Below are 17545 nucleotides of genomic sequence, written 5' to 3'. Positions count from 1 at the left end.
AAACAAGATGATTGGGAAAGGATATGGGAGGGAAAGTTGGAGAAAACATGGGAAGGGGTATCACTGTACAATAAGTAATGTAACCACTGCCTGATTAATGTAACTGTAAACCCTTTTTACCTCACCCTGACAATAAAATACAATTTTCTGCCTAGAGAAAAAAAAAGAAACTTGTTTTCTTACAAAGTCAAACAAGCCAGGGATTCACCCTTTGGTTTGTTGCCATTATAGTAGGGCAATACACATTCATAAGTGTATTTTTCTGTCGCTCAATGAAAAGCAGTAACGATCATTACACTAGACCTTGCTCACTTACCTAAAGCATTAGAACCTTGCCAAACAATGGACCCCATTCTAAGCATCCAAGATGTGTGGTTTGGAGGTTTTGTCTTATTGTTCCTGTTTTTGACATTTGCTCTTACCAGAATTTCTGCCGCTTTTCTTAATAATTCATCCCAATATCTAATGACCTACCTCATGAGGAAGCTATTCTTTTTAAAAGCAAAATCCCTCACATGGCAATATTTTCATTTTATTATCCGTGGAGAGAGAAAGCTATTTTTTAGTTCTACAAAATTCTGAAGATTTTTTATCATTTCTTCTCCACAAGAAACAGTCCAGGTTAATTTATATTTCTTTCAGATCTAATACTCCTATTCTTTAATCATATCTATTGTTCATCTCTAGACTACCTTTGTGTCATGATTTTAAAACTTGTGTTAGTAAGGAGCTAGCCTCTGAAAAATCATAACATTTAGGGAGGCTATTTGCTTAAGAAACAAATACTATATTGTTTTGTTTGATTAGCTCTTAAAAAATTTCCATCTAAGATCAGGTCAAAAATCATTCAAATGGTAGAAACACTACTTAATGTACATGTAGATAAAGAATACTTCTTAGATGAATGAAAAGGAAAATGGGGGGTGGAATGCATACAAGAATCCAATGTAAATTATACAATACTAAAAAAGAGTGAGAGAAGGGATAGTTAGAGGAGGAATGAATGAGAATGTTAAAAGGGGTGACATTGATGAAAATGCATTGCATTCATAAACTGCTTTGTTAAATGGAAACTTCTTTTATAACTACTTTAAGATAATAATAAATAAATAAGAATGAAAAGAATCACAAAATGTATATATACCTTTAGCTATTTGCTCATCATTCATATACAATCCTAGCTTGTTGGTAATTGCCCAATTCCACAGGTTCACTGCCAGTTCTTCAATCTGTACAAAGAAAAACATTTCTTCAGCTGATTAAATTACCCCCACCTTCAATATGTTCTTTCTGGAATATTCTGTGTTTGTGTGACTATTGTGGGTTTCTACTCCTCAATAATCTAATCTCATTCTATCTCTCAGTCTAACAATTTCGTACTATTACAAAGAATTAACTATACAATCTTTATTTATACCTGGCAAATACATCTCTTTGTCTTTATGCAACTGAAGTTCACTTCAGTCTTACCAGCAACATCCATGAAACTTTTTGCAAACACTGAAGCTTATATGGAACTTTCTTCTGTACCACCCTCATTTCTTCCCTGCAGTGTGGTTTTGGCAATGATAAGGGTAAAATCCAGGGTCTACAGAATGCAATCACTCCACCATTTTGCTACATCCCCCCGCCAGTTCTCTTCCTTCTTTGAATTTTTGTATTGATTGTCACATATTTTAAAAATTATAATACTTTGAATAATTCAGTTTGTCAGGTTATCCTGGTTTTGTTATTTGGAGGGATTGTCCTGGATCAAACCCAGGGCCTATTTTTTAATAATATGCACAATAAAAATTAAGATTTTGTCATTTGCAGGGAAATGGATAGAGCTAGAAAAATAAGTAAGATAAGCCAATCTCAGAGAGACAATCTCATATGTGGAAGCAAGATCTAAAATATTAATGATCATGATAAACTATACAGGAATCTAGTCATTCACACACCAACAGTCAAGACTCACAACCCTTACAGGGAGAAACCAAATGTGTTACTCCTCTGAACATGTAAAATACCATTTACTGAAACAAATTCCAGGAAGTGGAAACAGAGTTTTGTTGGTGGTGGTAGTGTTGGTGATTGTGCTGTGTTGATAATGGTAGTGGTGTTTATGTTTGCTTTTCTTTTTACAAGAGTAAAGGGGACACAGAAGTGGAGGGAGGAAGGGTAAACAAAATCATGCTACTCAGTACCCTCTATGCAGGGACAGGAGAGGAAAACTAGGGAAAAGGGTAACTTGTCCAGGAAAAGAAATGTACTCATTACCTGAGTTATGAAATGGCAGCCCTTCTGTACTGCACCTTAATAATGACAATAAAATTATTTTAAAAAAATAAAATAAAATATACACCAGGTATATTGAGGGGACAAGTGAGGTTAGGAGATGGGAGATAATGATGAAAATGATGATGTGGATCAAGATACATTGTTCTCACACACTGACATGTTGAATTGAAACCCCTTTATACAACTACTTAAAGATAATGAAAAAGAAAAATTAGTAAAAAAAAAGACACAATGTTTTTAGAAAAACATCCTTAAAAAAACCCAAAAATTTACTAATGACACTAATTCCTACAAAGATTTTTTTTATGTACAAGAAAATAAGGAATTCATTAAATATTTAGGAACATGCACCATCAAAAGATTTTAAATCTAACTAGACATCATAGTGCCTCAAAAAGCTACAAAGCTGGGGCTGGGAGTTTGGCCTAGTGGTAGAGTGCTTGCCTAGCATACACGAATACCCAGGTTTGATTCTTCGGTACCACATACATAGCAAAAAGCCAGAAGTAGTGCTGAGGCTCAAGTGGTAGAGTGCTAGCCTTGAGAAAGTCCAAGGACAGTGCTCAAGCCCTGAGCTCAAGCCCAGGACTGGCCAAAAAAAAGCTACAAAGCTAAAAAGAATCTTACTAAACATACAAAAGTATGTGGAGTTTTTATAGTGAGTCTAATTCATGTTAGCAAAACAATAGCTTGAGCAAACACACAATCCACATACATTTTACAAGACAGTCATTTATTCTATATCTTCTTTCTCTTCCACCTCCCCTCTCATATTTCTGATTACCTTTGGGAGGAAACAATTTTTCACCTCTCTGTCACAGTGAGCCCTGTCACTCTTTGCTATATCTTCAAATTTTCATTTTTCCTTTGGAGATATGATCTTCCATCATTCTCACCACATCTTACCAATCAGCAAAACTGACGGAAGACTAAGTGTTCTTTCCTGACAGGTCAAAAGGCATGTGGAAAGGCATTTGTCTCACAGTTTATTGGTGTGTTCTTTACCCATTATGGCAGACTGACCTGATTCAGGATTTTCTCCAGTCCCACAAAGCAATTGGATCCAAGAGACTCTACCTTCCAAGAACTCCCACATGAACTTGTTTTCCCAAGGCATCTGACATGCTAAACAAGCACTCTACCTCTGAGCTACACAGCCCAAACCCTATTTTTAAATTATTTTAGCTCTTATTTTTTATTCACAACTGGAATTCTTGATAACGAAGAGCATGTCTTATACAGCTTACATAGCCTATGTAGTGCCTGCCAAAATGCTAAATAAAGAATACAAATTCAAATAATAGGACTTGTTCTTTCATTGTATTTTGTTCTAGGGAGTAGGAGACAAATTTTTCAAACGTTTCTTTAAGGTTTATCTTTTCATCAGATTGAATATTGTCAACTAAATACAAAACTAAACCAAACTCTTAATATCACAAGAAAAAAATGACGACACAAAATGTGTAATTGGGAATATTAGGTGTTTCTTTGCTTGTTTGCTTGTGTTTGTGATGGGGCTGGGGCTTGAATTTAGGGCCTTGTTGCTGTCCATTAACTTTTTCATTCAGGGTTAATGGCCTACCATTCAAACCATACCTTTAGTTCCATCTTAATTAATTGGAGATAGGAGCATATTGCCTTGGTTGGCTTTGAACTGTAGTCCTCAGATCTTGGCTTCAAGAGCAGCTAAGATTATAAGCATAAGCCACTGACAGCTGACTGGTAGGTTCATTTTTAACAACAAACCTCTGAAGGCAATAATTGGTCCTTGATGGAACTAGTGTCTGAAGCCAGTATAACATAGCCTTGGCTTAAATCTCTGTAGGTGTTATGGTAAATATGATAGAAGCTATATACCTTATAATATACTGGTAGTAATATGACTAAAAAGAATAACCAAAAACACTATGTGCAACCGAAGTATGATTTTGTTTCCTTGCTAGGAATTAAATTGAGGGCCTTGTGCACACTAGGCAGTAGCTATTTCCCTAATCTTACATTTTGTCCTTAATTCTTTTCTCCAGTGACATCTTTTGCACCTATATTTCAATGCTTTTTCTAAAATGTTTCCATTTCAACAAATGATTTTGTTAACATTACTGTCATTTCACTTACTATACTGGGGAAAATTCTCATGCCAATCTCAATCTTTCTGGCATTGTATTCTCATGCCATAGTTGATCTAACAATGACTTTCACATGAAGTATTATTTGACTTGTATCACTAAAAACATGTGAAATTAACAACTGATTCCAAATTTCCCAAAGGGAAAAATCGCTTGCAATATCAAAAAAGAAAATGAACACTTAGAGTAAAACAATTTAAAGAAGGTAACTTTTGGAGTGTTTTTGGAAAACAGTGTTGGCAATACTTTAAAAGAGTCCAAAATGCTCATTTTTTGTTCTAATAAATGCTCTTCTGACACTACCCTAAGAAAATAACCCAAAATTTGCAAGAACATAATCTTTGCACTTAATAGTATTCCTTATATATTTCTAATTAGTGAAAGTGAGGAATACAAATAAACAATAATAAAGAAATGCCTGGGCCTGGAGTTTGGCCTAATGGTAGAATGCTTGCCTAGAATGCACGAAGACCTGGGTTCGATTCCTCGGTACCACATACACAGAAAAAAAAACGGAAGTGGTGTTGTGACTCAAGTGGTAGAGCTCTAGCCTTGAGAAAGACCAAGAACCGCGCTCAGACTCTGAGTTCAAGCCAGGACTGGCAAAAAAAAAAGAAATGCATAGGTAAGTCATAATAAATCACCTTAAATGAATATAATTCAGACATATAAAATAATGCACAATAGCTAGCTACCACTTGCTCATACATGTAGTCATACCTACCCAGAAAGATGAGATCTAAGGATCCCAGTTCAAAACTAGCACAGGTTAAAAAAAAGTCTGTGAAACTCCATCTCCAAAGAACCAACAAAATTAATGCTGAAGGCATGGCTTAAGCAAGCCAACAAAGCCAAGATCTTGAGTTCAAATCCAGTACTGAAAACAAAACAAAGTGGGTGGAGGGAGGTAAGAATGTCTAAAGGAGTGACATTGATCAAAATGCACTGTATTCATACACTGCTTTCTTAAGTGGCAACTCTTTTGTACAACTACTTAAAGATAATAAAAAATAAAATAAATGGTCATATACAGGTAGGTACCAAGGTTCTCTAATCATAGCCCTTAAGAAGCTGGGACAGGAGTATCCTGGGTTCCAGGAAATCTTGAGTTACACAGAACACAGAACTCATATCTCTCTCTCTCTCTCTCTCTCTCTCTCTCTCTCTCTCTCTCTCTCTCTCTCTCTCTCTCTCTCTCTCTCTTTCCCTCTCTCCATGTGTATGTGTATACATACATACATACATACATACATACATACATACATACATACGGAAGAGGGAAAGGGTGGGGAGTGAAGAGAGGGGAGGAGAGGAGGAAAAAGGGAGGAGAGGAGGAGAGGAGAGAAGAAGAGAGGCCCAGTGTCATACCTGTTTCAGGTGACTGAAATCAGTGGGACAGAGCTTCCAATCCAGTCTAGGTAGAATAGTTCAAGAGGATATTTCTCTTACTAATAAGCAAAAAGCTAGGCTGAAGTTACGGCTCAAGTAGTAGACTACCAGCTATTCACAAGAAGATCAAGTAAGAAGGGAAGCCCTGAGTTCAATACTGAATATTGACACAAAAAAAACAAAAACAAAAACAAAAAAAACCAGAGAACAGTATAGCACAAAGTAACCGAAGTGAATCCAGAAATAAACTCTCACATTTATGGAAAACTGATATTTAATAAGGGTAGAAAGACAAAGCTAAATGCCCAGGTAGGCTTTAAATCACAACCCTCCAATTTCCACTTCCCCAAAAAATTATATTACAAATGTGAGCCACAATGCCTGGCTGAGGTATATAATTTTATAAGAAAATATAATGGGGAAATCTTCATGTCCTTGAGTTAGGAAGATCTTCCTAGATATAACACCTAAGAGCATAGACAATGAAAAAAAATTATACTAGATTAAAACTAAACCTATAGGGCCAGGCACGGTGGCTCATGCCTGTAATCCTAGCTACTCAAGAGGCTGAGATCTGAGGATCAAAGTTCAAAGCCAGCCTGGGCACAAAAGGACTTGAGACTCTTATCTCGAGTTAACCTCTAGAAAACCGGAAGTGGGGCTTGGCTCAATAGCAGGGCAGTAGCCTTGAGCTGAAGAGCTTGGGCACAGCACCCAGGGTGAGTTTAAGCCCTATGACCTCCCCCCACAAAAAAACTAACCCTCTAGGGCTTGGATTCACTAGTGATTCACACTAGTAATCTCAACTACATGGAAAGCAGAGAATGTTAGGTCTGCCCAAGAAAAGTGCAGCTTTTCTCCATGCCTGTATGCACGCAGCCCATCCCATTGGCCTTTTTTTTCCTTTTCCATGAAGGAATTCTCCACCCAGCACCTGTGTTGCCCAGGTGAAACACACACCTGAAGGCAGTCACTTCTCCTCTCTCTAAGGTCCCATCCTGGACCACCCAGTCACACCTCCTCCCACCCCCTTCCTACTTAAACACCAATACTTTCTGGGTCCCCTTTTTTCTTCATGGACCCCCAATGCAGAGGTACTTTCAGTTTGCTGTCTAATAAACTCTTTTCTGCCTGAACCACGTGGCAATTTCCTTTTGGTAAACCTTCCACCTGGTGCACAAACCCAGAAAAGTCAAGGTCAGGAGTTATTTGAACCCCTCCTCCCGCTTCTCTTTCAGAGGGTTAATCCTGCTCCTTGACCACCACTCCTTAAACCAAACTCTCAAAAAAGGGAGGAATCCCACTTCAAACTTCCTGCCCTTACTATTGCTGGCCTTGCATCCACCACATCATCCCTTCTCTAGAGCTGGTGAGTGACTGGGACTCCCCTCCTCTCTCTGGCCACTCTACATCTATGTGACTCCGCCCCTTACATCCTGCAGGACTCCATCCCCTACCATCCTCCCTCTCTAGGTCTATGTGACTAATGCCTTCTACTGCATTTTTTTTTTACAGAACTCCTCCTCCTCTCCCCTCCCCCACCCAAAATTCCTTCCAGCATTTCCAATTGGGTGCATCCAGTCATGCTCCAGGAAAGACACCTCTTTGGGTGCCTCCTCCATTCTCTAAAGGTCCTTTCCTTCAATGACTCGATAAGGCCACTGCACCTTATTTTTATTGCAATAAGGCCTGGCCAAAATATAAATTAGATAATCAGTCTCACTGACCAAAAAATGGGAGTTTTGATTATACTATCTTCAGAGATTTAGACAATGTTTTCCAGGGCAATGGAACTCTGACTCTTCTCTAGAATCTGAAGTGACTAACACTCTGTTCAACATTTGAGGACTTCTTTTATTTATTTATTTATTTATTTATTTATTTATATTTTGGTTGGTCGGCTCTGGGCCTGAGAACTCTCCCTGAGCTCTTTAGCTCAAGGCTAGCGCTCTAACAATTAAGCCACAGCACAACTTCCAGTTTTCTAGAGGTTAAATGGAGATAAGAATCTCAATAACTTTTATGCCTGGGCTGGTTTTGAACTGAAATTCTCAGATCTCAGCCTCCTAAGTAGCTAAGATTACAGGCGTGAGCCACCAGCCACCCAGCTGACATTAAGGACTTTGTCCCTCTTCTTCCTGCCAGCTAGGATCATACTCCCAAGATTTACCTACAATAAAAATTACTGGGCCGGGAGTTTGACCTAGTGGTAGCGTGCTTGCCTAGCATGCACAAACACCTGGGTTCGATTCCTCGGTACCACATACATAGAAAAAAGCCAGAAGTGGTGCTGAGGCTCAAGTGGTAGAGCTCTAGACTTGAGAAAGTCCAAGGACAGTGCTCAGGCCCTGAGCTCAAGCCCAGGACTGGCAAAAAAAACCCCAAAACATCATCACCCTCAAACAAAAACTTCTCAGACCTGCTAACTTTAACATCTCTATTTTGCCAGTGATTAAACCTAATAGAACCTACCACCTAGTTTAGGACCTGCATATTTTTAGCACTGCAGTCCTTAGTACTCATCCTGTGGGCCTAACTCAATAACTACTCAGATACCTCCTGGTACCACTCACTTCTCCCTGCAGGATCTAAACGATGCATTCTTTACAATCTCCTTACACTGTCAGGACCACTTTGCTTTTATGCAGTTGAACACAGACACCTCTAGGTATCAACAGTTGACCTGGATTGTCCCCCTTCAGAGGTTTCAAGACAGTACCCACGTTTTTAGACATGCATTATCAACAGATCTCCTTTGTCTTCAGGTGTCTTCTAGTATCGTTCTTTAGTATGTGGATGATCTCCTTCTTTGAAGCCCTTCCTTCAAGCTGGCTTGCTAACATATGGCTGACTTCTTTAACTTCCTACAGGCCAAAAGATATAGAATCTCCCCTTCCAAGACTCATAACAAAATCTGGGTCTGTCCATAATTCCCACAGAGAGAAGAACTACTTTTGATAGAAAAGCCTACATTGAGTTTCTCTCTGTCCCACAGACCACGAAGGACATTCTGTCTTTCCTGGGATTTGTGGGCTTTCTTCTCATTTGGATACCTGACTTTGCTAACCTCGCCAAACCTCTTTATGAGGCCGCCAAGGGCCCCTTACAAGAACGGCTGGACCCCATAAAGCTCATAAGCATCCCATTTAAAGTACTGAAGCAGGTGTTTCTTTGGACTCCAAAACTGGCTCTACACAACTTTACAGAACCCTTTTTATTTTATGTCACTGAGAAGTGGGAAATTGGCTCTGGTGATCTTGGACAAATATCAGGCCCCTCTTTCAGACCCATGGCCTTCCTCTCTCAAAACAACTAGACCCAATGGTAAAAGGCTGGCCAGCATGCCTCTGAGCTTTGTCAAAAGCAGCTACCCCAGCACAGGAGAGCACAAAACTCACTTTTGGCCAGCCCAAAAGTGTTTGTTATCCCCAGACTAAAGGACCTTTTATTTCAGAAAACCCTGTCTTCCTTTTCCCCTTCCCATCTACAACTCTTTCATGTTTTGTTGAAAACTATAATTTCTCACTAGAAAGTTGCCCTCCTCTCAATCCAGCCACTATGCTTCCATGCAGTTCTAACCCTCTTTTCCACTCCTGTAACAGAGACCTTGAGGGAACTCACACTCCAATTTACAGGTATCATAAGCATCTCATTTCCTTACCCAGAAGTCACCTAGTCATCGATGGCAGTTCCACATCTACCTCCCTGGGAAGTTGAGTTGTGGGATATGCCACTTTAATAACTGTGCCATTATTGACAGCATTCCCCTCCCCCCGACACTACCTCACAAAAGGTAGAACTTTATAGCCTTATCTAGGGCCTTAACTCTAGCCAGGTGTTGGAGGATTAATATTCATACTGGCTCAAAATATTCGTATCATAGTCTTCATTCACACGCAGCCTCTGGAAGGAGCATGGCTTTCTGTCTACAAAAGGGACTCCATTACTAATGCTGCACTTATACTTAAGCTCCTAGAAGCAGCTTCCCTTCCTCAACAGGCAGCCATCATTCATGGACACCAGACAGAACTGGGCATTGTGTAACTCAAAAGCAAGATCTGGGGCTAGGAGTTTGGCCTAGTGGTAGAGTGCTAGCCTAGCATGCACGAAGACCCGGGTCCAATTCCTCAGTACCACAGACACAGAAAAAAAAGCTAGAAGTGGTGCTGTAGCTCAAGTGGTAGAGCTCTAGCCTTGGGAAATCCCAATTACAGTGCTCAGACCCTGAGTTTAAGCACCAGGACTGGCAAAAAAAGCAGTTCTGGAGGCAAAGCTAGCAGCCCAGAGATAATCTCCAGCTCTCTTGATCCTGCCTCCAATCAGCCTTCTTATACCCCACAGGAGCTTAAGGAACTTTCCCACCAGGGAGCCTCCCAGGAAGCAAAGGATGGTGGTCCCTAGGAGGATAGCTTGTTCTTCCCAAGACACAAGCAGACAGCTTTCTTTTTTTTTTCAATTTTTTTATTGTAATTAGTAAAAGGGTTACATGATATTTGCCAGATAGAAGGTGCATTAATTCACATACATTGATACCCTTTCACATGTCTTGGTACCCATTACCCTCCCTCCCACCCCCCCACCCATCTTGGTTTTCCCCCCATCCCTATCAAATTTCAAATATCCAAATACAAATGAATTCAATATATCAGATAACAAAGTGAGATACTATAACAATATGAGAAAACCAAGGGACAGCAAAGGAGATGAGAGACAACATAGTACATTAAGGACAGCAATCATTCATTATATGGCTTTTGTTTCAATATCCTGGAGGTCCTTTCAATTAGCTTCACATTATATGGCCTTATGTATCAAGATTTTGCTCTACTGCAGATCTCTGCTAGTAGAGCCCACTTCTTAGCAGAAAGAACAGCGCTGGAGGAACTTCAATTCCAAACTTTAGACTCTATTACAGAGCTATAATTATCAAAACAGCTTGGTACTGGCACAGGAACAGGCCTGAAGACCAATGGAATAGAACTGAGGACCCAGATATTAAACCACAGACCTATGGCCACCTAATCTTTGACAAGGGAGCCAAAAAAATAGAATGGAAGAAAGACAGCCTCTTCAACAAGTTGTGCTGGCAGAACTGGTTAAGCACCTGCAGAAAACTAAAGTTGGATCCTTCTTTGTCACCTTGCACTAGAATTAACTCCAAATGGATCAAAGACCTGGAGGTAAAAGCTGACACACTGAAAACTTTACAGGAAGGAATAGGAGATACACTAGGCCTCCTTGGCACAGGTCAAAACTTTCTTAATAAGGACCAAGAATCACAACAAATCAGAGAAAGGCTGGATAAGTGGGACTGCATTAAACTGCAGAGCTTTTGTATGGCAAAGGACATAGCTAGTAAACTAATCAGGAAGCCTTCAGAGTGGGAGAAGATCTTCACCAACCAAACAACGGACATAGGCCTCATATCTAAAATATATCAACAACTCAAAAAATTGAATCACTCCAAAACTAACCTCCAAAGTAACAACCATCCCATGAAAAAATGGGCCAAAGACTTAAAGAGAGTCTTCTCTGAAGAAGAAACAAAAATGGCCTATAGACACATGAAGAAATGCTCAACATCTCTGGTCATAAAACAAATGCAAATCAAAACAACTCTAAGATTCCACCTCACTCCAGTTAGAATGGCCAGGATCAGGAAAATAAATAATAACAGATGCTGGAGGGGATGTGGCCAGGAGGGATCACTACTACACTGTTGGTGGGAGTGCAAACTCATTCAACCACTATGGAAAGCAGTGTGGCAGTGCCTCAAAAGGCTAAACATAGAGCTCCCCTATGACCCAGCAATTCCACTACTTGGCATTTACCCAACCATCCAGAAACAAGGACATACTAAATCCACTAGCACAACAATGTTCATTGCAGCACTATTCACCATAGCAAAGATATGGAACCAACCTAGATGTCCCTCAGTTGATGAGTGGATCAACAAGTTGTGGTATTTGTACACAATGGAATTCTCTGCTGCTGTCAGAAAGAATGACATCGCCCCATTTGTTAGGAAATGGAAAGACTTAGAAAAAATCATATTAAGTGAAGTAAGCCAGACTCAAAGGAACTTAGGCTCAATGGTTTCCCTCATTCGTCATAACCAGTAGAAACCTTGGGCTCTACTAGCAGAGATCTGCAGACAGCTTTCTGTCCCAAGTGCACCAGGCCCTGCACATGGGATAAAGCCTCTCTCTCACCATCTTAAACCTTTACTCCATTGTCTTAGCCTAACTACCAAACTAAAAACTATTACCCAAGCCTACCCAACTTGTTCCCTTACCTCCCCACACACCAAGCCCAGAGACATAACTCAGGGGAAGACTTCACCACATACCTCCACATAAGCAAACAGAAATAGCTTCTAACAGCTGGGCCTGGTGGCTCACACCTATAATCCTAGCTTCTCAGGAGGCTGAGATCTGAGGATCATGGTATAAAGCCAGCATGGGTACTAAAGTCCAAGAGAATCTTATCTCCAGTTAACCACTAGAAAACCAGAAGTGGCACTGTGGCTCAAGGGGAAGGGAAGTAGCCTTGAGCTGAAGAACTCAGGGGCAGCACCCAGGTCCAGAGTCCAAGCCCCACAACCAACCCCCCTCCCTCGCAAAAAAAATGGCTTCTAACTATGGTAAATACCTTCTCAGAGACTGCTGATGCTATTGCTTTTGTCTTACTAAAAGAAATTATTCCCAGGTTTGGCTTACCCAGGTCACTTCAATCTGACAATGGGTCTGCCTTCATCTCCAAAGTGACCCAACACTTGCCAGCCTCTTTACATGTCCAGTGGAATCTTTACATTTCTTATGGATCCCAGTCTTCTGGAAAAGTTGACAGACCTAATGCACTCTTTAAATCACAACTTACTAAACTTTCTTTGGAACTCCAGCAACCAAGGACAGTACTGTTACCCCACACACACGTCCACTTACATACTTCCTCCCACAGCCCTACTTTCCTTAGTGCCTTTGAATTAACATATGGGAGACTTTTTCTTCTAGGAAACTTCCCCCTAATGATGCAAAGACTCCACTAATAGATTATCTTCCTGTCATAACTTTTCTTATACACATTACTGATATGTGGATGAATGTCTCCCTCAGTCTCATCAATGCCCCTTTTCTTCTCCCCCAGTATTGCTGGGGGATCAAGTCTTCGCAAGACCCTTAATCTTAGGTTTACAACCTAAAATGACAGGCTGTCATCAGGTCCTGCTGACCACTGTCACCAATTAAGCTGAATTGATATCCACGGTAGTTTCATCTGTCAAGAGTAAAGGAGGACCTTATTCCTGCCTCTTCTATACTAACACTAAGCAAGTAAACCTGCTCTTTTCCAAGATCTACCAAAATAAAGCTATCCCAAATCCATGAAGAAAATGACACCCCTCATAAACTTTATCCAACAACACATACACATTTTCACCACAAAGGAACAGCTGCTCTTTCCTACATGGGACCACATTCCCACCGTTTACCCCTAATGTCAATGCCCTTGCCAGCAGGCAGTGGCCAGAGTGAATCAGTATCCCTCTATAATTACCAAAAGCCAAGAATGTTAGGTCTGCCTGGGAAAACTGGAGCTTTTCTCCATGCCAGTATGCACATAGTGCCTCCCCCCACATCTTTTTCCTCATGCAGGAAGTCTCCATCCAGCATGAGTGTTGCCCAAGTGGAGGCCACACCTGGAAGCAGTCACTTCCCCTCTCCCTGAGGTCATATCTTGGACCACCTAGGTCACACCTCTTCCTGCCCTCTTCCTATTAAACTCCAACCAGCCTGACTTGGCCCTTTTACTCCTCAGATCCTCAGTGCACGTGGGCCAGCAGTTTGCTCTCTAATAAACTCTTTTCTGCCAGAACCATGTGGAAGTTTCATTTCTGTGAACCGTATAGAGAGCAAGAGGACTATGACTCAAGATCAGCTTGGAAAAAAAGTTAACAAGGACTCATCTCAATAAACAAGATGGAAGTGGCAGGGTACAGCTGCCATCTCAGATATGTGATAGGCTATAGGTAAGAAGGTTGGGCTCTGTAGAAGTCCCTGAACAAAACAAAAACTCTATCTAATAAATAATAATCAGAAAATATCTGGGGGCATGACTCAAGTGGTATAGTATCCATTTAGCATTGAAAGGCCCAGAGTTCAAACCCCAGTAGGAGCTAGGTAAGAGTGACTCACACTAGTAATCCTATCTACTCAGAAGGTTAAAATAAGAGGATCAGGGTTCAAGTCAGGCAAAGCAAGAAAGTCTGTGGGATTCTTATCATCAATTAACCAGCAAGAAGCCATAGTCAAGCTATGGTTCAAGTAGTAGAACACTAGCCTTGTGTCAAAATGCTAAAATGCTAAGGGACCAGGCCTTGGGATCGAGCCCTAGTAGTGAGGATGCCTGTGTGCATGCGTGCGTGCATGCACAATAACAACACACACTACTGAAAAGAGAAAAAAACGAAATCTTTATAGCATGCCCAAAGAACTAGAGTTTAATCTCCAGCACTGAACTGGAAAAAGAAAAACTAAGCTGTATGTCAGGTGGCTCATAACGGTCATATTAGCTATTCAGGAGCCTAAAATTGGAGTGATCAATGTTCCAACCCAGCTCAGGCAAAAATACTTATGAGATAATTGTCCCCCATATACACACCATTTCACCAGAAGAGACAGAGTGATGACATATGCCTTTTATCACAGCAATGAAAGGAAGTAAAGAGATAGAAAGGCTCATGCCCAGGCTGGCCTGGAGGGGGGAGATGAGATATTATCTCAAAAATGATCAGAGCAAATAGGCATGGTTGCTCATGCCTGCAATCCTACAACTCTAGAGACTAAATTGGGCATTTCAAGGCAAGCTGCTGCAAAATGTCTGCAAGATCCCTTCTTTCAACCAAACCCTAGTTGCAATTGTGTGTTCCTGTCATCTCAGCTATGCAGTAGGATGAGAACAGGACTGCAGTTTTAAAGTACCTTAGGCAAAAATAGTCCTGAGACTCCATCTCCACAGAAGTTCAGTTTGGTGACATATTGCTTTCATCCCAGCTATGGTGAGAAACATAAATAGGAAGATCTCTGCCCAAGCATGCACCTAGGCAGAAACAAGGTCCTATCTCAAAAAATAACCAGTGCAAAAATGGAATGGAAGTATGGCTCAGCCTAGTCTGTTTAGTAAGCATGACAATCTGAGTTAAAAACCTACATACCACCAAAAAAAAAGAGAAATATTGATTGGAACATACTGTAAACATGACAAGTATGGAAAGGTAACAATGAAATCTCCCCTTCTGTATAGTTAATAAGCTAACAAAAAATTAACTGAGAATATCTGATATATTATATATATGCATATTTGGTTATTTGAAGTTGGATAGGGAAGGGAGGAAAACAGGATGAGGGGCAGGGGTGGGGGGAGGGAAATGGGGACCAAGACATGAGAAAGGGTATCAATGTTTGTGAAGTAATACATCTTCTATCTGGTGAATATAATGTAACCCTTCTATTAATTACAATAAAAATATATGAGAAAAAAATTAACAGGAGCTGGGTGGCAATGGTTCATGCCTGTAATTCTAGCTACTCAGAAGGCTGAGATCTGAGGACCCCAGTTCAAAGCCAGCCCAGGCACTGAAGTCTGTCAGACTCTTAATCCCCAATTAACCCCCGGAAAACTGGAAGTAGCTCTGTGGCTCAACATGGTAGAACGGTAGCCTTGAGCTGAAGAGCTCAGGGACAGCACACAGGCACAGAGTTCAAACAAAAAAAAATTAACCATGGGCCAGAAGTGTGGCCTAGGGAGAAAATGATTGCCTAGAAACCCTGGATTTGATTCCTCAGTGGCACATACGGAGAAAAGGTGGAAGTGATGTTATAGCTCAAGTGGTAGAGTGCTAGCCTTGAGAAAGCTCAAGGCCAGTGCCTAGCACCAGGACTGGCAAAAATAAATAAATAAATAAATATCTTTCCTGGTTCAGAGGAGATGAGAAAATATTCCCAATATGTCTTATAAGGGACTTAAGAATTGATTAAATATGTAAAAACTTTGCAAGTGGTAATAAAGAGAAAAATAGGGCCAGGAGTTTGGACTAGTGGTAGAGTGCTTGCCTAGCATGCACCAAGACCCAGGTTCAATTCCTCGACACCACATACATAGAAAAAGCCAGAAGTGGTGCTGTGGTTCAAGTGGTAAAGCTCAGGGCTTGAGTTCAAGCCCCAGGTCTGGCAAAAAAAAGAAAAATAGCAAAATTTAAAAATTAACAGATGATTGTAACGTAATTCTACAATAAGGAAATATAAATGATTAATATGCAAATGAAAAAACTTTCAAAGTAACTATGAGGGAACAACAAGTAAAATCTCACTGATACCATCTCAAACCAACTAAGAAAGATGTCTACTATTTTAAAAGTAAGCTGAACAGCCAGATGCCAGTTGCTCTCACCTGTAATGCTAACCACTCAGGAGGTTGAGATCTGATGATAGTTGGAAGCCAGCCCATGTAGGAAAGTCCCTGAGACTCATTTCTAATTAATCACCAAAAACGAATTGAAGTAGAGGTGTGGCTCAAATGGTATAGCACTAGCTCTGAGCAAAAAAAATGTTATGAAAGTTCCCAGGCCCTAAATTCAAGACCAATAATACGCGCATATATAAAATCAGCTATGTGACAACTGGCCCACACCAATAATCCTAGCTATTCTGGAGGCTGAGATCTGAGGATCTGGAGCTCAAAAGTCAACTGGAGTGGGAAAGTCCATCAGATTCTTATCTCCAGTTAACCACCAAAAAGCTGGGAGTAGAGATGTGGCTCAAGAGAGCCTTAAGCAAAAAAGCTCAATAGCAAGAAACTGGCACTTGAAAGTGTAGGGGGAGATAAAGGTGAAAGGCTAGGTAAATGAACACGGGAAGGGGAAAATGCAGCCAAAATATTCAATGAACCTCCTATGAAATTTTAAAAATTGAGTATAGGGGTTGAGTTGAAAGTGTAGGGGTTGGGTTGAGATGGGTTGGGGAAGAATGATGAAAGGGATGACATCAATCAAGACTCAATGTATTTATAAACTGATTTGTTAAATGATAATTCATTTGTACAACTACTTAAAGATAATAAAATATAATTATTAAAATATTGAATTGTACCCTTGAAATAAATGAATGTATAGGATGTAAAATATACCAAAATCAATTTAGTACATCTTTATTAATTGATGCTAGGTACTAGTGGCTCACACCTATAAATCATAGGTTCTCAAGAAGATGAGATCTAAGGATCAGGTTCAAAGTCAGGCTGGTAGACTGGTGGACTGGTGTAGAGTTCTTACCTAGCACGCACGAAGCCCTCGGTTCAATTCATTGGTACCACATACACAGACAGAAGTGGTGCTGTGGCTCAAGTGGTGCAGTGGCTCAAGAGATAGAGTGCTAATCTTGAAAAAGCTCAAATACAGTGCTTGGGATCCAAGTTCAAGCCCCAGGACTGGAAAATAATTTTTAAAAAGAAAGCAAGGAAGGAGAGAGAAGAAAGGAAAAGAAAGAAACAAGCACTAATATTTGCCTACTACTATGTTTTTCAGTATAATTTTGTTTATTATTCACAGTATTACAAAGTGGGTATTATTACCCTTTAACAAATGAGAAAATTGAAGCCTAAAAAGAGGCTATACAATAAATACTAAAGTTGAGCACATATTTTTCCTTAGTTTTTAAAACTGTTTTCCCTAAATATCTCATTTTATTTTTAGA

At 40.2% G+C, this 17545-nt stretch overlaps 1 protein-coding gene across 1 annotated transcript in view; it reads right to left on the bottom strand.

Annotated features, from left to right (window-relative positions):
• The window catches only part of Tex11 (testis expressed 11), a 243360-nt gene that overhangs the window by 200837 nt on the left and 24978 nt on the right, over positions 1-17545 (bottom strand). Inside the window, exon 3 of the mRNA XM_090327103.1 lies at positions 1145-1229. Coding sequence (XP_090183229.1) covers positions 1145-1229 — 85 coding nt within the window. The remainder of the gene's footprint in view (positions 1-1144; positions 1230-17545) is intronic.

The sequence above is a fragment of the Megascapheus bottae genome, chromosome X, assembly GCF_031878675.1.
Source record: "Megascapheus bottae isolate mThoBot1 chromosome X, mThoBot2.hap1, whole genome shotgun sequence".
NCBI classification, from domain to species: Eukaryota; Metazoa; Chordata; class Mammalia; order Rodentia; family Geomyidae; genus Megascapheus; species Megascapheus bottae.
Note: the sequence above shows the minus strand (reverse complement) of the source record. Positions and strands in the feature narration are given on the sequence as shown.